General features: G+C 36.3%; 2 protein-coding genes across 2 annotated transcripts in view; both read right to left on the bottom strand.

Annotated features, from left to right (window-relative positions):
* Positions 1-3,790: 3,790 nt before the first annotated feature.
* LOC132544999 (uncharacterized) lies at positions 3,791-4,765 on the bottom strand. Its single transcript, XM_060208663.1, has one exon. The coding sequence runs from the start codon at positions 4,763-4,765 to the stop codon at positions 3,791-3,793; it is 975 nt and encodes a 324-aa protein (XP_060064646.1).
* An 11,926-nt stretch (positions 4,766-16,691) lies between these two features.
* LOC132544997 (cortactin-binding protein 2-like) overlaps positions 16,692-23,365 on the bottom strand; it is a 57,372-nt gene continuing 50,698 nt past the window's right edge. The window contains exon 23 of the mRNA XM_060208662.1: positions 16,692-23,234. Within this exon, the coding sequence (XP_060064645.1) occupies positions 22,571-23,234 (664 nt within the window). The 3' untranslated portion in view covers positions 16,692-22,570. The remainder of the gene's footprint in view (positions 23,235-23,365) is intronic.

Below are 23,365 nucleotides of genomic sequence, written 5' to 3'. Positions count from 1 at the left end.
AAGTCTATGAAAAGTTATTTGTGTGGGGTGTACTGAAATCCTACTGTCCAGAGGAATAACAACTAACCTCAGAATTTGTTGTTATTATTAGATACTGACGTCCTGTTGAGAAATAAAACAAATTGTTATTGTAAATATGCTTATATGAGCCAGCGTTTTCAATAAAGCAAATATGATTTTAAGCCTATGTGTGTAATGTTTTGAAATGTACATTATATAACAACTGTGCCTGATTTTCATGTTTTAATATCTTGATTATCTTCTTCCAAAGATACTGCTCAGAAGATTGTAAAATTATTTTGTATGGAGGCATCATTTATGTAGGAGGCAATGAAGATATTATATATGATTTTACAACAGTTAATAAATGTCATTACGCAAAGTCTAATCCAATAAAAGTGTACTGTAAAATGCCAAAGTGAGGCGAGTAATAAATATTTTCGTTTGATATACAAAATGTTAAAAACTTGCTATTTCTTGCCGTGAACTTTCAAAATAACTGAATTATTGGTCCTGTTTTTTTATTAACTTGTTGACCAGAGATTATAAAAACCTTATCTTCAGCTAGAGAGAGAGAGAAGTATGTGACCTCCATGACTCCATCGGTCTTGTGAAGTACGCGCTAAACCTTCATTAGCCATCTAGTTTCCTAGACATTGAACGGTCCATATTCATCACATTTCTCACGTCGGTCGGCATTATTGGAGTTTAAATACAATACAACACAATATAATTATATTTTAGTGTCACACATCAGTATCATACTCAACAAAAAATGAAAGAAACGAAATTTCCCCTGCAGTACACCTTAGATTCTCATGGCAGACCCATTAGCACTCTGCCAGGAACCGCGTTTCGTGCTGAGAGAACCATTGCGCGCCGACCTTATGTCGGGCCACCTCTGACACCACGGTGGCGGCACTTGCGTCTAGACTGGAGGCGCCAGAATAGGAGTAGGATGCGTCGGTGGGGGCGTGTGATTTTCACCGACGAGTCTGAATTCTGTCTGTATTGCTCAGACGGAAGAAAAATGGTATATAGAGGACGCGGTGATCGTTTCGTTGACACATGCGTGGTTGATCGCGATAGATTCGGTGGAGCTTCTGTCACAGAATTACTAGATTAATGGTGCCTTTTATTGAATAGTTTGGGGAGGCATCTCCTATGGAGTAAAATCCCCCTTAGTGGTCCTGGATCCAAACTTCAACGCCGTTCGAAACAGTGACCAGATCCTCGAAACACATGTCCTTCCACTTCTAAGACAACAAGACAATGATTTTTTCACGACAAACAACGTTCAGCCTCTGGAATGGCCCCCATATAGCCCCGACATGTGTCCCATTTAGCATATGTGGGAGGAGCTGGACAGGCGTATTAGGAAACCTCGAACCATACAACTAACAAGTTGATCGCAGCATTAAGACAAAAATGGAACAAATTTCCTCAAGGCGAATAAATGTTTTCATGAATTCAATGCATAGGAGAATCCGTGCAGGGATTCGTGCAAGAGGTGCCTACATTCTGTACAAATTTCCCAACACCATATACTATTAATTGTATTATCTAATTGTTCGTTTCTTTTATGTTGTTGAGTATACAAAAAAATACAATCAAATATCACAAACTCCACTACAATGGCTAATGATAATGGAGACACTTTGAAGCTGTATCAGTTACTTTATTATAACATAAAAGAGCTAATAATTAGTATTTATTAAAATGATTAAGATTAATGCTTGATGATTAAAGTGTACATATAACTCATCAGCTCTCGTATCTACAGGAATATTTTACTTACTCTAATATAAAGTGGAAAACACATATGTCTCATCATAACACAAAGAGTTTGCAACAGTAAGTATTCATTAGTATAATGTATAAAACTTGTCTCTTATACTTAGAGAATAACACCCATGCCATAGCAAACAAGCTTGAAACAATAAATCGGCACGGATATCTCGGATATATCTGTAACATTATAGGAAGACGTCCGAGTCGAAATTTGGACTGTTTTTTCATAACATTTATAAGTTTATAAGTTCTGAGTTTATTTCCTTGGTTAAATCACATTACTGCGTCTTCTGAATCGAGTATAATATTATTGTTATACATCTTTTCTCTCACATCATTGCTTTTCAGTGTATCAAAGCACTATTGTTACACAAGATGAAAAAGATTGGGAATGAAAGCATTGGTCACGTGATCCAGTCAAGAATAAATCCGAAAGGTATATAGTATCAAATATTACAGAAGAAACTAATAACATTTAGTTAGCATCATCATAAATAGTTTCAACAGTTAGGGTTAGAAAATGCGTACTTCTGTTTAAACCATAGCTGATAAACGTATGTTAATCATTAACACGACTACCCCATTGTGTATTTTATTCAAGTCTGGGTGCACTACTACAACATATCAATTATACCTGCCAATCGGTCCCTTGTGGATTGTTAGGGTAGAAACCATTGCATGCTGTACCAAGTCATGCAAACATAATTTTGTGATGGAATTATTCATATAATCAATGAAATTAATTACATAAAAGGTGGTGAATAAAACGACAAAATTGGATTTTGTATCATGTATCCATCACTGAGCAAGACGACCGAAACATGGTATAAATAGTCTCCCACGCTCTGGAAGCTTTACGTAATATGTAAATGTTTAAACTGTGGTAATTCAATGCTGTACAAAGAACTCTGTGTAGGTTCCTTCAGCAATCTTATGCACTTTAAGAAACAGTTCACGAAAAAACACCTTTCGACAAAAGCAACTCGATGAAATCCAATCGTCGCAAGTCTTGTTGGTAAACCTTTTTAAGTGTACCCTGAACGTTTTGCTATATTTAGCTGTGAAATATGTAATTCATATTATACGATAAAATGACAAGACAGTGCGACCGCCGTAGTTACTTCCTTAATGCACACTTTACCTTCGTATATCTGTGACGTCACAAGTTAAGTCAGTTATACAGCAGACACCAACATAGAAGTTATTTATAAATATTTTGAAGTCATACATTTCTATATTTGGGACAGTAGTAGTATCATAGTATATAGCTTTTGAAAATAGAAATTTTGGTATGAAATACGACAAATTCCTCACCAGTGTTTAGAAACCGTATACAATGTTTAGTTTCCATTAAACTCACCAATAAACAATGCTTTTGAAAAAATACTTTCACTACTTTTTATTGTGTCATTTTTATACCACTTAAAGGAATATTAAGCTAATTTATCATTACTTTGAATGAGGATTTCCGAAGAAAATTATATTTAAATTGAACATTTTACCACAGACCTTAATTCAGATACCTTCAGACATGTGCAGTAATTTATTAAGTCTAGTAACATATTTTGATTTTTAAAGTAATAATTATTGCAAATATATGTATGTTTCCATGATAGTAATCATTTACATATGTAAACATATTTCAAGAGAAGGTGTAAAATTGGTGTAATTTGTGTCTCGTCAGAATTATCTATAAGACATTCATTTGCAATCTGACACCTCATAATAAGGCTGCCCTCGGTTACGAGTCGTTTAAACTTGTGACGTCACAGCCGATATGTTTCGCTAATGCCGATTAATAGAAGGACAGGTGAAAATCTTACTCTTTACATGTCATATTTTTTTTTATTTTGAATCATAGATAAAAATATATATTCATTGTTATTTTTATCTCAGAGTACACTTTAAATATAAGGCATTGTTCTTGACTTCTCTTTGCGGACATGTATTTTTCCTGGTTTTTAATTTGAAATGGAACAATCGTGTATGACAATTTATATCATTTCAAATGTTTCCGTTTCCACGTGACGTATCCAGGCCATGCCCTTATTTCTGAGTCCGTCAAGTTGCGGACGTCATGAACAGACGGTAACATAGGAGTCATGCCGTATTTATCTAAAATTTCTATGATAGATCTACCACTCGGTCTGGTGCGATGATACCCAAATTCCATCAACAGGTAGTCCACTCGTGCCTCCGTGAAAAACTTTTTACCGCCTTTTAGGATTTGTTCTTCAAATGTTTCTACGTCCATTTTGATGACAACTTTTTGAAACTTGAAAATCTCCAACAAATCATCTAGTAATATAGCTGGGATGATTTTGATGCCGTGTGCCGTTTGGACGCCGTCCAGTTTCTTTACAAATGTTCCTCCGACATTTCCTCTGTACGTTTTATATGTTACGTTCCCTCTTTCATCGGAGAGTGCGTTTTGAATTATGGTAACCTGGTCCTGGAAGTGACCTGCTAAACTAGAAGCACAAAGTCTTTGTATATTTCCTGCTAGAATATCCACAGAAAATACCTTGCGACCGATTTTCGCTGCCATTAGAGAAAACACACCAACATTTGATCCGAGGTCAAGAAGCACACGCTCCCGATCCTCCATAAGAAAGTCGCGTGTTTGATTAACAAGGTCTCCCTCCCACATTCCTTCCGTTAAGATACTTCCGGAAACAAAAACATCAGTCGCCTTGTTGTAAACATATATAGGTGTATTTACTGGCTCCTTCAGCTGAGCACGAATAAAATCAGGCTGCATCTCACACGTGTCTGTCTGTTCAAACCATTGACCATGCTCTCTTCGTGACAAAACACGTACCTTTTTTTCAGTCTGTCCTTTAGAAATATTATCAAATTTGGCACTACGGTAGGATTCAAAAACCGGTATGAAGTGTGTTGATGTAGTCTTCACAGCCACTAATGTTGTGTTAGTGTTAATGCTCAATACTTTTATAATGATTAGTCTTGTCATGAAGATCAGGAAAATTAATAGGATCATTTTAAGTGGTCTGGAATTCATCCTAGACTCTGTATTAAAAAAAATCAGTATATATAAAGTTATAAACACGAAAAGGATTTGATAACATTAATTTTCTTATCAGATATTTGCTAATCATGATTTACATACAACAGCAATTTAATATCACGTAAATAAATCAAGACATCATTCATGGCATGAGACCTCGTGCAGAATGTGTAACAAAGGAGAGGTGCCAACATGTGCTGTCATGCGACCATTCAATGATAAGCCTGAACACACAACATTTAATACAAAGCCGCATGTAGATTGGTTCACAAAATATTAGATGTTGTATAGGTTCATAGATAATTTGGGGATTAAAGTAGAGGGGGAAGGAGGGGGAGTAGGGGTGTGTGGAGGGGGCATCTAAATAATAATCTTATTGTTACTGATCTCAAAACTAACATGATAATAGAAAGTGAAAATTGTAGTTTTTGTGTCCTCTGCAAATAAATTTACACAAGATTGTAAAAATGCAAATAGAGTAGGTGATGTAATTTCTTTTTGGTCTTTGTATGATTCTTTTAATATCATAATATACTATATACAGTTAACCTGAAAATTGTCTTCTAGTAAAACAATAAGTTAAACATTATGTCTCCGCAAAATGGTCCTACTTTATCGTCTCCAATAGCTTAGCTGATCACTGAAGATGAACACGTGTGAATAGAAGAAGTGAATCTAATTTGGTTATAGATACAGAGTATGCCGAGTTGCTCCTTTTATCATCTACGACTCATTGGTGGTGCTAGGGACATACAGAGAAGGAAAGCCAAATTCAGCAGGCCCGACCATTAAATGCGGAGTGTGGATTATCAGATTTCTAAAACATTTATCGATAACTTTATCCTCAAATGTTTTTGGACTAAGCATTAAAGAGAAAACATAATAAACAATAAATGCGTAAAAATGTCGTTGTTTGAGATTAAAACTGTTAAGGATAGGTTAGAGTTTTCAAAAAGTGGCCTAATGGGCCTGCCTTACTCAACCGATATTCTATTTGTTTTACAATTACCGTTATACCACATGTATATTGAAAGCATTTGCAAGTATCATGCTTACACTGCTAGCTAAACCTTATTTGTCTACAACTGATGGGTTGTGCAGGACGTTTGCTGGTCCCCGAGAATCTATTAGCCAAATATCTTGATTCTATATCCCTTATAAATCTTTTTAAACAAATGCTGCAACTGTGGCTGCCAAGTTAATTTCTTTTCGCAAATTCTATCCACAAAACCAACCCGACAAATAGGATAAGTCTTAATCGTTTGGTTATTGGTTAGAAGGCTGTTGTCTTGCAGAGGCTTGCAGACAGCATTCTCGTGAAATAGAATTTTCAGCTTCTGATGGGTTGTGTAAGTGGCGCAACTAAGAGTATAAGAACGGTTTAAGTAATGCATAACACAAGAGACCCAAATGAATCGGTCAACTACTTTGCAGCTTACGCAGAAGTAAAGGACTTTTGTCAGTTTTTTTTTGTTTAGTCAATTTCCTTAACACATTTTATCCATATGACCATAAAAATAGCTCAAAACCATTCCTTGGACCTGCCTTGGTACCCCTTAAACAAAACATGCTACAAGCCCAATATCCATGCTACAAGTTTAAAGATTTTTAAAATAAAAATATTTTACCTGAGTGACCTTGTAAGTGAATCTAGGTCAATCATGTTAACAAACTAGGTTTACCTTCAAGTCAGCATGCCAGCATATGTGACCGCTTTTACCTTGAAAGTTAGTCATTCATTTAAACAAACATGGTAGATCTTTCATCCCAACATGAATCAAGTCAAATAAGAGGTCGTTTAAAATCATTTGACCCCTGTGACCATAAAAGTGGTTCAAGATAATTCGTTTCAACAAACTTGTATTCTTGAAGCTATTCTGTGTGATTTTGCAATGCGTTTTTACTTAGAGTGAAAAGTCATTTGTAAACATACCTTTAAATTTTCTGTGAATACAGAACTGGTATCGTACAAGATGGCGACAGCACATCCTCCTCTCATTCCCTTGACTCGTTATGTGCAGTATTTAAAATGTTTCAAAACAGGTAACTTTAAACCGTGTATGTTTAGTCAGCAGTTAATTAAGCGTGTACATCCGCATAGCATGGTGACAACGACACCCGTCATGTTAACCTTTGTCAATCTTAGTAAGTGATTTCACGTTGCCAAATGAAAACTAGGTATACAATAAGCAAGAGTGAAACTAACGAGCATCAAATACGTCCAGCTTCATGTTACACACAGAAATATAATAGAATATTTCTCCGTGAGATCGCTATGGCAATCATGATTATCATCAACCTGCAACTTTTAAACTCTTTTGTTACGAGTCAGTCAGTTGACGTCTTCTTGCACGATGTTCGTGATAATGGAATAGGCCCTTGGATATCAAATCAACTGTCACATGTAAACATCATAGGTTGGAGATGCAGGGATTTTGCTATTCAGAAATAGAAAATTAAAAATAGGAAAATTGAAGTCATCACGTTTATAAAACAGATTGATAGAAAACTGTGCATGTTGGTTTCGTTGTAGGAAAAGATCGAGATAAGCAGCTGATGTAGGAGAGTCTGTCGTTTCTTTGGTTTACAGTTCTGGTAGATATATACAGTAGACGTAGTCAATTGATTTCTTGTTATTTAAAGACAAGACGCCATCAATATATCTTAAGGTGAAACTGGACGGCTTTGCGTGGCCTCTGTGACCTGTTTTGATAAGCTCTTCAATAAATTCGCCTGGTATGAAAACGAAAACAAGTCAGCCAACAAAGGGATTTCTTTGTTCAGATGGATTCTTTTAAAATTCGATAACACCTTAGCTAAAACGAAAACAATAACTCTCGTTCTCAAAATTTATAAAGTGAAAAATAAATGTATAGTCATTTACATATATATAAATTAATAAATAAAAATACGTACCTGTCTTTGCAAGTTTGTTTCCTATATTTGGTCGGTCATCACTAATAGGTTCTAGCCAAATGTTTTGTACTCCTTACACGGGTTTTGATATAAATGTTTCATTGTGTAAGTACCTAACACAACCGATACAGAACGCCATTGTAACAAGAGAAAGCCCTTTATGTGGTGTGTTCATAATCAGCCTGTAGCTGTAGAACGGTGTCCTCAATAGATATATAAAATAACATCAAGGACATGCAAATGTTCTTCAACAATTGAAAGTGATTTTTAAATGGGAATATTTTAGTCAGAACATTTCCCTTTTTCTCTGCAATAATGAAGAGTTACATTAAAAGATAACAACAATTCGAAAAATATTGAAAAAAAACACACACACACACACATTCGCACACTTAAAGAGACTCATACACATACACTCGTTCACAAGCTTACTCCTTACATTATATAACTTTTCAAAAAACACTTTATTTCTAAATTCGTCCCATGATTTTAAGTATCATCTTACTAATCCAGGCACGTAACGATATCATATATAGTAGATGTCACTTTGTTCATCATATAATGTTATATAGTAATCTGAGCGCATGAAAACGCATACTCAACTGTCACAGACAATGCTTATGTAAAATTTATTATAGACAATGTTTATATATAAAACTATCATAGACAATGCTTATGTAAGATAAATTATAGACAATGTTAATATGTAAAAAGTATCACAGACAATGCTTATGTAAAATATATTATAGACAATGTTTATATAAAAACTATCATAGACAATGCTTATGTAAAATCTATTAAAGACAATGTTTATATATAAAACTATCATAGACAATGCTTATGTAAGATAAATTACAACACACCGCTCTATTAGAGGATTTTAGTGATAATGATGATATGGAGATAAACAATAGGTGAGGGTACCGCCAAGAAGAACAGGAAGTAAACGATAATTCGACATTGTTTCAAGGTAAAATATCAAATCGTATGTCTTTGATCACGTAACATCTCTTTGTGTGAATATTGAAGTACAATATGGATGATAATATCTTTGTACATATAACCACAATAGTGACATCAGAGCATTTATAGTGAAATATACAGAAAAACCTCATTGATAAAAGTGTTGTATTTCACTAGTAAAAAATAACACTTTTTTTGCTATTTTGCAGCCTTACACCGACGTAGAAAGATCAATCAAATCAATTCAAATTGACAAATCAAAATGTCAGATTCAAAATATCACAAACAAGAAACCTGAAGAGGTTGTTTACTAGTAACCCGACATTAAATTCCATGGTAAACTTTCACTTCCATAAAAGTGAGCAAACAAAGCAAAACAACTTACTTTATCATACATCAAACCCAGTCCCCAACCAAACGTCTTGAATGTGGAGCTAAAAATTTAGAGATTTCAAGAAGATTCGTGTCATCAACAGCGACAGCTGCAGGTTGCCATCATATTTCCAGCGGCGTAATAACTTGACTCAGGTTAAACTCTCTGAACGTTTTACAGCAAATTTTGTTAGTGAACATTAATACAGCCTCAAACAGCTTCCAACTTTTGATGGATAAGGTTCTGTGTTACTTTTAATTTTTTTCAAAAACTTTCCTTGTCATCTCATTGATTTAGCACAGGTTTCTGCTCGTCTCCGTTCTGCAGGTCTTACATTAGACCCCAAGGAATGCATGTTTGCTCATAAAAAGTGTGCGTTCCTAAGGCATGAGATTTCTCGTGATGTCGTCAAACCTCCACCTGATCGTCTTCTTGTTATCAAGGACTACCGAACTTCATAGACTACAAACGAGCTTCATCGTGCTTTAGGACTTATAAGTTGGTTTCGGAAATTCACAGCACGTTGTAGTGACATAGCTTACTCGATCAACCAGTTGATGAGAAAAGGAGCGAAATTCCACTGGACTTATAGTCATGAACTTGCTTTCCAAACTTTGAAAATAAATCCCATCTGACCTCGACAGCCCTGTCATTTCCAAACTGTCACTGCGAATTTCACTTAGCTGTTGACACATCTTCGCGGGCTGTGGGTTATATACGTTGTATCAGGTATCTCCAGAGAAAGACATAGGCATCATTCGTTTTGGGTCAAAGGGATTACAGAAATGCCATGTATTCTATTTATTCTGCAACATTAATTGATAATCAGACTATTCAAACTTGAACAGTTTTGGTGTTTTGCCGATATTATCATTGGCACAGAATCTTGGCTAGACCCGTCCATGACATCAAGTAGTTCTTTTCCTCCAGGTTATACAGTATTTAGGAAAGACCGGAACAGCAATGGAGGGGGAGTCTTCCTGCTTGTATCCAGCGATCAGCATTGTGATCAACCGCAGGAACTCCAAGTGGAGCAGGAAGTTGAACTCGCATGGGCAAGGGTTCGCATGAAAGGTGCTAAAGACCTACATATCGCATCATTCTACAGACCACCAGACAACAGAGATCCATCGTACCTGGAGATTCTCCATAAATATATCTGTAGGATCCCTAGCGGAGCACACATATGGATTGGAGGGGATTTCAACCTAGCGGATATCGACTGAAAAACCGGAAGTGTCAAGCAGGGTGCAGTTAATTCCACCATATGTAGGCAACTTCTTACCCTTGCAGGAGATGCGTTACTGGAACAGATAGTGGACAAACCAACCAGGGTCACTGAAACATCACATACAATACTGGACTTACTCTTCAACAATAACCCATCTTTACTTAACAAGAAGGAGATCATACCAGGCATATCTGACCATGATGCTGTATTTATAGAGTCCAGCTTAAGACCAGCGAAGATTAAGTTACCACCAAGGAAGGTATACCTGTACAATAGAGGAGATTATGATAGTTTGAAGGAGGACCTGAAGACCGCATGGCAGGATTTCGATCCCAAAAGTAAAGACATGACCACAGAAGATCAGTGGAAATATTTTAAGCCCACCACACTATCACTCATGGACAAATTTATCCCAAGCAAGATGCTGAGAGGTGGAAAGTCAAACATGCCATGGATAGATGGAAAGATCAGGAGAGAGATTAGACGCACGGACAAGCTCAAAAAGAGGCAACAGCAGACACGACAGCCTAACGACATCAGGAGGTACAAAGCCACCAGATCAAACACCCAGAAACTTATTCAGCAGTCCTATTGGAAAAATCTAGGGAACATCTTAGTAGGAGGGGATGATAATAAATAGCCCAAATAAAAAGTATTTTGGAAATACTTAAAGGCACAAAGGAAAGACAACTCTGGCCTTGAAGGATGATGGGAAGTTATATTCGGATGCTTTGGACAAGGCTAACATCCTCAATAGGCAGTACCAATCAGTATTTACTAAGGAGGACCAGTCATCTGTCCCAGGACTGCCAGGAACACCATATCCTTCCATGGAGAACATCACCATAGAAGAGAGAGGGGTTACAAAGTTACTGCTTAACATCAATCCTAGTAAGGCCAGCGATCCAGACAACATCTCTGCCAGGCTACTAAAGAATCTTGCTGAGGAATTATCACCATTCCAGACAAGAATATACCACAGCTGCTTTAGCACTGGAATATTACCATCTGAGTGGAAGAAGGCGAACGTCACAGCGGTCTACAAGAAAGGAGAAAGATTTAAGGCTAGTAACTATCAGCCTGTTTCCCTTACATGTATCTGCTGGAAGATTCAGGAACACATCATCGTGTCCAACGCCATGTCCCACCTAGACAGGCACAGCATCCTGAATGATTGTCAGCATGGATTTAGGGCCAGAAGAAGCTGCGAGACCCAACTTCTCACCCTATGCCATGACCTGGCAAATAATATCGACAGTGGACTCCAGACAGATCTCATTATCCTGGACTTTTCAAAAGCATTTGACCGGGTACCTCACCGACGGTTGCTTAGGAAGTTAGACTTCTATGGTATCAGAGGACCGACACATTCCTGGATAAGGAGCTTCTTGGAAGGACCAACCAAGCAGGTCATGGTAGAGGGCAAGTTGTCGGAGGAAGCCCCAATTGTCAGCGGTGTCCCTCAGGGGACTTGTCTCGGACCTCTTCTCTTCCTACTGTTCATCAATGACCTTCCCAACAACATAGTGTCCTAGGTAAGACTTTTCGCAGATGTCTACAGAACAGTGAGAGGAGAAGAAGATGTTGACATACTGAAAACAGATCTTTCAGAGCTGGCAAAGTGGAAAAAAAATTGGGGGTATGGAGTTCCACCCAGACAAGTGTAGTGTTCTGAGGGTCACTAAGAACAGGAAGACCATCCAAGCACGGTACCATCTTAAAGGACACTTACTTGAGGAGACTAATTCCAGCAAGTATCTCGGGTGGATCTCTCAGCAGACTTAACTTGGAACCATCACATAGATAGAGTATGCCAGAAAGCAAACAGCACTCTTGGCTTCCTCAGAAGAAACCTGAAGATCTCCAATGAGGATATAAAGGCACGTGCATACTATACACTTGTTCGCCCAACCTTAGAGTACTGCTCATCAGTGTGGAGCCCACACACTAAGAAACAAATTGACCAACTTGAGATGATCCAAAGGAGAGCGGCGCGGTACACCACCGACAGATTTCGCAATACCAGCAGCGTATCTGACATGATGCAGACTCTACAATGGGAGACACTGAAATCAAGACGGCTTAAGATCCAGCTCACCATCATGTACAAGATTGCCCACAAGTTAGTGGATATCACAACAAAAACCTACTTAACACCATCTACAACTTGTACTCGTAGGAACCACTCACTAAAGTTCTCTCATCTCCCCTCACCCAAAAACACTTTCAGGTACAGTTTCTTTCCATCTACTATCCCAATTTGGAACTCTCTCCCAGTCACTGTAGCTGAGGCACCTGACTTGGTATCCATTAAGCAGGGGTTATCAACTCTTTCTTTTTAATACACTATCCAGACTATCTCCTCTGAAACTGGTAGTGAGAGCTGTGCCGGTTGGAGTTTATCTCCTGAGGCCGCTACGGTAGCCGGATTGGTCAAGCTAGCAGTGGGACGAAGAGTTAGTTACAGGAACTCACACATTCAGTACAAATATATATCTCTTCTTAAATATTATCTTATCATACTTGTTTTTATAATTTGTCAGATGAAACGCCGCGCACACACTGTATAATGGTCAGCCAAATGACAGAACAGTGGACGATGTAGATGTAGATGTTTAATCTGTATTTACCTGACATTGACGTTACACTGAATTTTGCCTAATGACGGGCGCCAAAATAATTGCTCCGCGCGGAGACATAGTTCCAAACTTCATCTCATATAGCAGCGATTTTTTTCTTATTTTAATATATCGACTTGTTCATTACAACATGTAAAATTGTCTATTTCAACAACTATTTATAATTCTAAACATAAAATTTAAGTAAACTGAGAGAGTAATTCTGTCGAATAACCGCACGTGCTAAAATACAGCCGTTTTTCGTCACTGTCGAATACAGCAAAAATATATGTGGCAGGTGTATTCCGACAACGACACTGCCAGTTGCAGGATAAAACTCTAAGGAAAGGTTTACCGTATAACCGTGGTTACCGTATAGCTTTACATCCTCTTTTCCAAAAGAAGATATTTACGAAAGATGGTTGGCTATCTTGCAGCATTTTTGATGTTGAAATTCAGTTTGTCTGCTGTGGACATGGTTGTCTCAAACGCATTGTCGCGATGACACCAAGATTTCCCAATTGGAACTTAAGATGCGAACCCTGCAGAGGATAACCGAAATCTCCCTTCTACAGTGAAACGTCCAACAGGTCATAATCTAGCGTCCCATGTTCATGTCTCTGATACCTAGTCAGACATGGAAATAAATTCATTTATTCCTCGGACGGAGTGTTCCAATGAGTTACGCTCTGTGTATAATGCAGATTCGGAGGAGGAACCAAGCCCTGCCATCGTATGCACCATTTTGAACATCACAAACGCAGACTATGTGTTACCATAAACAGTGAAAAAGGGCCTAGTGACATTCAAATTGTCGGAACATAGAAATGTGTAATGGATTCTAACCTCGTGTCGCCCTTTGAGTGCTCGCTCAGAGTATCATCTGTGAAAGTCTGATGCATGTGAGAAGGCGACTGTGATTGTCAATACATGTACATGTTAGCAACCTTGTGACAAAGAGACCACCACTAACGTCTTAACTCCTCACCTAGAAGTAGGGTCGACACCAGGTTCCATGTCTTCGTCTACAAGGAAGAGACTCAGTTGAACCTATCAATGTCTAGTGCAAGTTTATTTGAGACAGTGACTCAAGTGGATCATACCGTGTCAAGGGATAACATGTTTGAGGCAGATACCTAGCTAAATGTTAGTCATAACACAGTATTACACAAAGTGGACACTCAGGTTGACTCCATCTCTGTATCAGAAGGTGCTACAAGCAGTGATAACCAGCTACCTTTAGAACAGTCTCCAATTTTCCAACAACATGGATTTAGTGTTGACGATCTCGTTAGACTAGAGAGAAGACACAGACCATGAGAAATAGATTGAATATCTTTTCAAAAGTTGGTGTGGAAATTTTTCCTTTATAGTGACTCTGCTCTGATAAACTCGTTGCTACTTCACTCCAGAGTTACCGAGTCTTGCTCAGACCTTGGCTCATTATCAATTAATTTTACCTCAAAGTGTGATACCCTCTGTGCTAGAACTGTACCATGACTCTTCAATAAGTACTGACTGTGGCATGCAAGATACTCTGGACTGTTTGCGTGAGCATTATAATTTCCATGGATGTCTATCCTTGTTACAGACTTTATCAAATCATGCTCTGGGTGTTAACATAGTAAAATCACAAACACTAAATTTAAGAACACCATTATTACATAGCCAACCCCTTCTTGTCCATTCAGAGTATGGGAGGGTGACTTCCATGTACCACTTTCAGAAAGTTATTCAGGAAACACTTATGTGTTTACGGCAGTTGACATGTTTTTGAAATATATTTGGACGTGTCCTATTGTTTATTCGGATGCATTGACTGTTGGAATGGCTATGTTTGGTACCAGTGATATTTTGGTGTCGGACAAGGGTTCACAATTCATAGCGACAAAGGCAACTCGGGGATCTTGTTGCTTACTCCAAATCCAACAGAACTATACTCCCAGCTTCGTTTATAAATGTTTAGGAGCCTTATCTTAGCTGCGAGACTTACTCCTAATATGAATAAGACTAAAACAAACTGGGAACAACTATTGCCATCAATTGTGCTCTCTATGAATACCTCAGTACACTGGATGACAGATTACTCACCTTTTGAGTTTTTGTTCGCATAGCATCCAGCTTTTCCATTGTCACATGTATCCGCAAATATAACCTCAACATATTCTAGTGTTTCTACATATGGTTTGACCTACAGAAACGTCTGGACCTTATCCTTACACACACATCGGAGATCATTGCTCATTCACTATCAGACATGTTGAAGGGAAATGAAGATTTACGGACAGCTAGGATACTTCAGGCAGAATATATGTTTATCTACACAAGCAACCAATTGGTGTGTAACATAAAACATAAGAACATTTATTCTTAGGTCATGGTGGTAACGGAAGTGTTGTTGATATTCTCCGAGCCTCTCTCGGGGAAGATTGTTTCCAAGCTGGTTAATATGGACAGAATTAAACCAGCTCACATTCGCGCACCAATTCCGACCAACTATTTTCGTATCTAATATCAAAGTAGATCAGTTTGTACAAACAGAGGATCATCCAGTGTCTGAAACTGAAAATGAGTCAAGCAAGGTTCTGATGACACAGGACATCATTATGATCATACAGACATTGCTTCTGGAGCTTCAATCTGTCATCTTCATCTGAGCATGAACCTTCACCTCTTTCTCATCGGTGACGTCTTATCTGAAAACAAAAACGTTTCTGTGACTCTTATTTTTTGTCAGTTCAGAAAGTTTCACCCATCAGAATTGTCTGATAATACCTGAAACTCTCAATACTCATGCCCAAGAAAACTGTCAAATGGTGAGAATATGTCTTTCAATGTATTGTGCCCTATTTACATACCACAAAAATAGACATTACTTTGCACATATAGTTATTGTGCATTCTCATGAAACTATATGTATAGGGAATATGGATATTGGAAAATACTGTGCTATAATTCCATTCATATTAAATTGTTTTCAGAGTTACTGGTTCATGTTGATGGAATTGTGTCTAATTATGATGTTTCAGTTCTGAGAAGTTGTTTCAATTGTAATGGATCTGACCCATGCAATCTTGAATGTGGATCAAGGCCATTCATTTCCATAATATTGTTTGAAGTTTTAAACACATAAGACTCTTGTGACACAAGAAAACTTGTAAGTCTACTATGATAGCTACTACTGCCCAAATATCATAACTCTCGGATATTCTGATACTTAATCTGTCATCTTGAGAGTGTGTCAAAGTCATTCATAGGAACAAATTTGAAAACACCTCATTAAAGCATGTTACTTGTCAAATATTACGATCCTGAGACTAATGATGCGAAGATATTTGCAGAGTTCTTGTCTTTGGCCCCCTCAATTACCATGAAGTTATACTTCCAAGTATGATTTAGAATATTCATGCAGTAGAAGAGGCACCTATCAATAGGACCCTGTTCCTCTGCCTCAGAAGGGCAGGCCACAGATGTACACAGAATTGAGTCCACTCATGATTTGGATGAAATACATATGTACCCCCATCAAGACAGAAGAAAAATCATGAAGTTGTTCTTCTATTTCCCCTCCTAAGCCATGTCCATTTGTTCCCAGTAGAGTCTTTTACACAAAACCGGTTTCTTCACCAGAGGATGCTCCTGACCCAAATTTTGTCAAAATCATTTATGACCAGTAGAAAAAGTTGACAGCTGACACCACTTCACCCGATTCCACTATATCACATGGCCCTTTGGGCTATTTGAGCTGAAAATAATAACAGAAGCTGTTAGCACTGTAACAATATTTTTTATTCTGGTTCTGTCTGAAGCAGGTAAAATTCAACAAGTTTGTTTTGTTGTACAACATAAGTAAAACATTGACTGTACAGTTCTTTGGAATATAAGACAGCCAGGTACACAAACTCTCATGTATACCTTTAAATACAGATTTTAATTAACACCTTGTGTCAAAATAACAGCAGAAACATATTTTATTTAGGACAATGAATATTTTATACAAAGAAATTAAATTGTTTTCAAATCACAGTGAATTTGAAATTTATGGAAAAGACATTTAGACAAAGGAGTTGTTACATACAGTCAACAAAGCAGTTAACAATCCTCTATATATTCTTTCCAATAAAATACATCAAGCTTTTTGCAAAATTTCAATTGCACTGAAGTGTTAAAATGATGTCCAAATGTTAAGTGAAATCCATTTTTGGAACACAAAATTTAGAAAAGTTACACACACAGGGTAAGAGACAATTTAGTACACGAGTGCCCACTGTTGTATGTGGATAGCACTGGTACAGTGGTATGTGTGTACTAGTCATCAGGATAATTTGAAAGGTAAAAATCAGTTTTATATAACATTAAACAATTGCAGGGATGCCGACTTAACATGAAAATATTTTCACAAATAAATATAATTCAAAATGCTTCAGTTAATTTAGGAACACTTCAGTGTGAAAACAAACCTTCAATGTTATTATTTTGACAATCCACTCATGATATTGTGAAAATGAAATTTCAAAACCAAATTATTTAACAAAGCGAAGCAAAAGGACTGAACAACTGTAGAATTACTAGTGAAATTATGGAATCTCAGCCTAAGGAACTGGATCTCTGAACGAGGCACACATTGCTGGAACAATAACGTTTGTGAGACAAGACCTAACAGAGAGAAATACATATAAATAAAAACAAACAAACCAACAAACTGAAACTAAGGGCATTAACACAAGATAGAACAATCTGAACACCAGAATATTGTTAAACAACGGTCACAATTAACAGAGTATTGCTGCTAGACCCTAACCCTAATCCACCAGATAATAGGACCTGAACCAGCAATGAACGATGAGACAGAAAATTTTGAACTATAAAAATTGAGGGTATGATAAAATTCCTTACTAAACACACATCACCTTGTATCCTGGTTCTTCCTAACATTACAAGAGTAAATCTTCTAAACATTTTGTTTATTGAGAATCTTGTCAAAATCTCTTTTCAATGCACATTTGAATAACTGATTAGAGTTTTTCAATCTGGCATCCATTGATCAAAATCAACTATGTTGATATCATTCTGATACTGTCATCCTAGTTTCACCCACTAAAGGTGTTTCTACAAATTTCTCAACAATATTTGTTCTTACTTTTGTTAACAACATACTCTCATATATGAAATGATGTGAAGTTTTGTTTTTATAAAATAAGAAAAAAGTTAGTCTTTTGAAAGAATAAGATATCCATCATTACTTTGTGAAAAAAAATGACTAAACATAGTTACAATTTTGTGTTCCAAACACAGAAACGTTTTATCAATAATTCATGAACGACAAATCGTCACCTTTAGTATGTACCTCTAAATTGTCCAGAGCTCAGTAAGTTTTGGGGCTTCCTTTCAGATATATGAAAAATCTGTTTAATGAAAGGATGGACAGAGCATGGGATTATCATTGATAATAACAGTATTATGTACATGAAATCTTCATCACTTGCTTGACATATAGTTAGTATAAGCTGCCTCTCCAAAAACAATATAGACTTTTCCTTAAAAAACAAACAAAAAATAAAAAACAGTTTGGAAGACATGTAAACAATCACTTTGGAATTATACAAGAGCCGATATGTATGATGAGTTAAAAAAAAGTTCTGTAATATAATTATGATAACCTTTCTTTCCCCATCAATCCAGATATTGTCCAAAAAGCAAACAGAGTTCATAATGATGCAGCATTTGTAATAACACTGGCACCACAAGTGAATCTGAACTTCAATATTTGTTGGGTCAGTCTAACTTCAATCCTATTTATCAAGTTATTCTATGATATCTCAGGATTTTGTTATAATCTTTATATACTCAGTGTATGGTACCACTAACGTCTGTAGCTGTGAGATCATTACTCTCGTGATCTAGAAATTCAGAACGACAAGAGTGTAACTAGGAAAGTTATGCTTTCGTTAACAACATCTGAAATCAAGCCAAAAGATAACTTTTCAATTTATTTAGAAGTTCACTCTACAGTAGGTAAATCTTCAAAAACTTATAAATTTTGTCAAAATATGCCAAAATAATCAAGTGTGGTTATGTGGTATATCCAGAAATATGGCCTTCACCTGATGAAGTCACATGGCAGTCACGTGATGTAGTAGAATTGGCTGTCATGTGATGTAATAACAGCCATTATCTGATGGAGTCACATGGCCGTCATGTAATTTAGTAATTATAGTAATCAATTTGCCACCACCTGGAGGACTTCATTCACATGGCAATCATGTTTGTTATTTTGTAATTTTAAGTAATGAGATGCAGTTCAATTGGCAATCACCTGATGAAGTCACATTGTAGTCATGTGATATGATGAAGTGAAGTACTGATGGAGTCACATGGTAAACATATTACACGTCTAAGTACTTCAAACATGGATGTATCATTTATGTAATGAAAGCAATATATCTATGGCATGTGATGAAACTATGCACTGCAATAATTACATCAGGGCTACTGCAGATCTATTTAAAATCTCATTGAACCTTTTTATAAAAAAAAACAATACATATATATGTAAACGGTATACATTTTCAGTGTGATCATTCAAATTAAGCCACAGTAAATTTTTTCATCAGGCTAAAGTTTGGGGATTTTTTCATAAGGCTAAAGTTTTGGGATTTTTCCAAGAAAATATTATTTTGTTGACATGATATTTTGAATAAAAAAAAAAAACCCAAAATTCACCAAATACTTACATTTAAAATCAAATTCTAATAACACAACCAGTAGGAGATTAGAGTATGCTGTTTCGATGATTACAGTCACCTTCATCAGGCAAATGACTGACATACGTAGTGTATGAGATCTACACGGTCACCTTCACCAGACAAATGACTGACATACGTAGTGTATGAGATCTACACTGTCACCTTCATCAGACAAATGACTGACATACGTAGTGTATGAGATTGTAAGGAATCAACCAACTTTTTTGGTTGTACTTTAATCCTATGTACACTAAGATAAAAAATAATGTGACAAGATGGTAAACAGATTAAACAGACGAAAAAGTTGGTCAGTTCCTCACCATCTTGTACACTATGTAAGTCAGTGCTAGTACGCTCCACACTTGGTCAGTTCCTCACCATCTTGTACACTATGTAAGTCAGTGCTAGTACGCTCCACACTGGTCATTTGTCTGATGAAGGTGACTGTGTAGATCTCGTACGCTACGTAAGTCAGTGCTAGTACGCTCCACACTGGTCATTTGTCTGATGAAGGTGACTGTGTAGTCATCAAAACATCACACTCTAATTTTCTACTGGTTGTGTGATAGGAACTTCCATTCTACTGACATTACCAACCTGAAGAAAATGTTTAAAATTCTCATTAATTGTCTACTTAATAACTAACATTACCTAAAAATTCAAGGAAAATCATACCATTCGTTAACTTTACTCATTTTACAGTCAATGTTTTCAGCTTTTCACTGCAACAGAATTTGTAGGAATCAACCTGTACACTTGTACCACTATACATAAAAACACAAATACAAAATTTCAATTCAATCAGACATTATGATACAAGTAAAATTTACAATTGATTTCTCTGATGAACACAATGGAAGGCAGTTATAAATGGCATCAGGCAGAATCTGGGAGCAATGTCGCATCTATCTTTGTCTATAAGATGTAGATCTGATACAGATTTGTTGAACATCTTAGTAAAGCTACAACATTTCTTCTGTTTTACAAGGAAGCTATATCTTTTGGCACCTTCTGTATTTGCATGTGTTTTCTAATGTCACATGTAACTTCAGATCTCTCACAATACCAAGTATCATACAGAAATTAGAACACAGGTTTTGGACAAAGCATTATATCAGAAAAATAGTACAGTGGAAGAAATGTTTGAGACACAAATACCAAACCAAATCTCTGGATTATTGCTAAATGTCATAAAAAAGGTATCACAGATCTCCTGTTAACTTTAGCCTCTACCAGGCACAATAATGGGAGATTCTATTTGTTTATAATCATCATAATTATGGGATCTACCCAATCAACATGTAAAAACTTGTTAAATAACATACATCACCAGAAACATTTTTGTTCTTGAATACATTAAAAATAGTAAATTATTTGTATATAAATCATTTTCAAAAATTAACATTTCACTTGAAGATGAGACATTTTACACTAACTTTGATTTTAAAGCCATTCTTGTGATCAGCACAAAACTCTCTTTATGTATCAATATTAAAGTTTAAAATATACAAAATCAGGTATACATATCAACAGGTATTGTTTAAATATTTTTCAATGTAAATACATATATTTTACACTGACCAAGAGGCTGTATAAATTTATATACTGTTGATACAGGGAAAGTTTCACCGCAGTATGACTTTCACTATTTCAACTTTTTTACAAATAGGGTGAAACTGAGAAGTGGGCTGAAGTTTAATGTTAGAACCAAAACACATGTCTTTATTTTTTCAAGGTGAATTTAACATTCGGCAAAAGTGAACAATTTGAATCAAAGGTGAAAAAACCTGGAGTTAAATGTTTGCCCAACATACAGTATAATGATCCTGAATGTAATTTAAATAGTCCTTTAGCAACACATCATCAACTTAGAAATAATATTTGATGTTTTTGTTTCATCATTGCACAGGTGATATAATGGTATATGATAATTTACTACAAATAATGTTTACATATAGCATAGTAACATGTTTCTATACACGTATTGTAAAAATGTTTCTATGAACACATGAAATTTCTGTTTAATCAGCTTAATTTATAAAACTTGATGATAAAAATACACAGTTGAGTATCCTCAACTGTATAAAAACAATATACTTTCATAAAACATCAGCTTTACAGCTGGTGGTTTTTCTTAAAATAAAACACAGACTGAATCCATGATGCAAGTTGTAAAAGTTCAACCATAAAACACAGACTGAATCCATGATGCAAGTTGTAAAAGTTCAATCATAAAAATACTATTGTAATTCCAACCATGATTTTGTAAAGTGACATTTCATTGTCTTTTTTTTCAAGTCAGAAGATATTAATGTGATCAAAAATCAAAGTTTGCATTCTGACAAACGAGTGTAAATTCTGACAAACAAGACTGAATTCTGACAAACAACTCTGAATCTTAAATGACATTGTTATAACATGGTTAATCTTGCTGAAGAAAGCCTGCTGGTAAAATCACATAAAATATATGAAAGCTTAAAGAGAACCACATTGTGAAAAAAGTAAACAGTAATTATGAATGGCTTGAATGACTCAGATATCATTATATGTTGTGACTGAATGAACCCTCCACCATGTAAGTAAACCCACAGAGCTCACACCCAGCTGCCCATATACAGCCTCTCTTCGCAAAGGAGATAACTTGAATGTCAAGACAATTTATTATGTCCAAATCCATGATAACTTTTATAAATATATCAACTGTATGGTATTCTTCAAACCCATAACATATTCTAAAGCAAAGAATGCTTTCCCTGAAATAAGCCCTATTTAAAATAGTATTGAACAACAACTGGAGAAAAATCTACTGATTTTCCAAATAAAGAAATAGAATAAGTGTCTTCAATTGCAAGTCAACATTCTATCACAACTGTTATAAACCTCGGAAACCCTGTATACACTGTGTCAGCATTCACTTTCCTGATGACTGCCTGAGGCAAGTTGGCTTTTGGAGGGTTCTGAAATCTTGTGAGGTCGATCAAGAGAAGAATCTAAACTTCTACGTGACCCAGACTTTGCCTGAGTCACTTCTGTTCTTGATTTCACCTCTAGGAATTTGAAAGAATTCAAAGCTGAGGTAGGGGTTGTCAACGAGAAAGAGAAGGGACTTGGCGACCGAAGTCGAGGAGTCATCCGACTTTGACTTGATCCGGAACCATATGTTGAAGAAAGATTTTCTGATGACCGAGACTTTCGTGTAGCTATCGGTAAATGGGAGGTAAATTTCTTTCCATCAGTGAGGGAAGAAGACTGTGATGACATAGAAAACGAACGTACACCACGCTCAGAAGTCAATCCTGAATTACTGAAAGTCTGGACTGGTGCAGATGTTGGAGTGTGAGAGGTGCTAGCTGTTGATGATCCAGGAGCAGGGAAAGGTATGGAAAGGATTGGGGAGCGGATCTCTAGTTTTGGAACTTTAGCCAAGGAACTGTTACTCCCTTCCTCCATTTTTATATTTGTCATGTCGAAATCCTCCTCTGACCTATTAGAGAGTGATGACAAACTACGACGTTTTGGATGAGGTTGGAGCTGGGACTGGTCTCGACTATCAGCATCATAAGAATTCCTGTCATAGAAAATGTCTCAAAGAATTAAAAAATAACAAACAAAAAATTTCAAATTGTTTCCATTTCATTTTGGAATGACTTAGATGGATACACTACTTGTAATGGTGTGTTAAAAGACACATAAGAACAC

This window comes from Ylistrum balloti, unplaced genomic scaffold (assembly GCF_031769215.1).
Source record: "Ylistrum balloti isolate Yb309-2 unplaced genomic scaffold, AGI_CSIRO_Ybal_v1 Utg369818, whole genome shotgun sequence".
Taxonomy (NCBI): Eukaryota; Metazoa; Mollusca; class Bivalvia; order Pectinida; family Pectinidae; genus Ylistrum; species Ylistrum balloti.
Note: the sequence above shows the minus strand (reverse complement) of the source record. Positions and strands in the feature narration are given on the sequence as shown.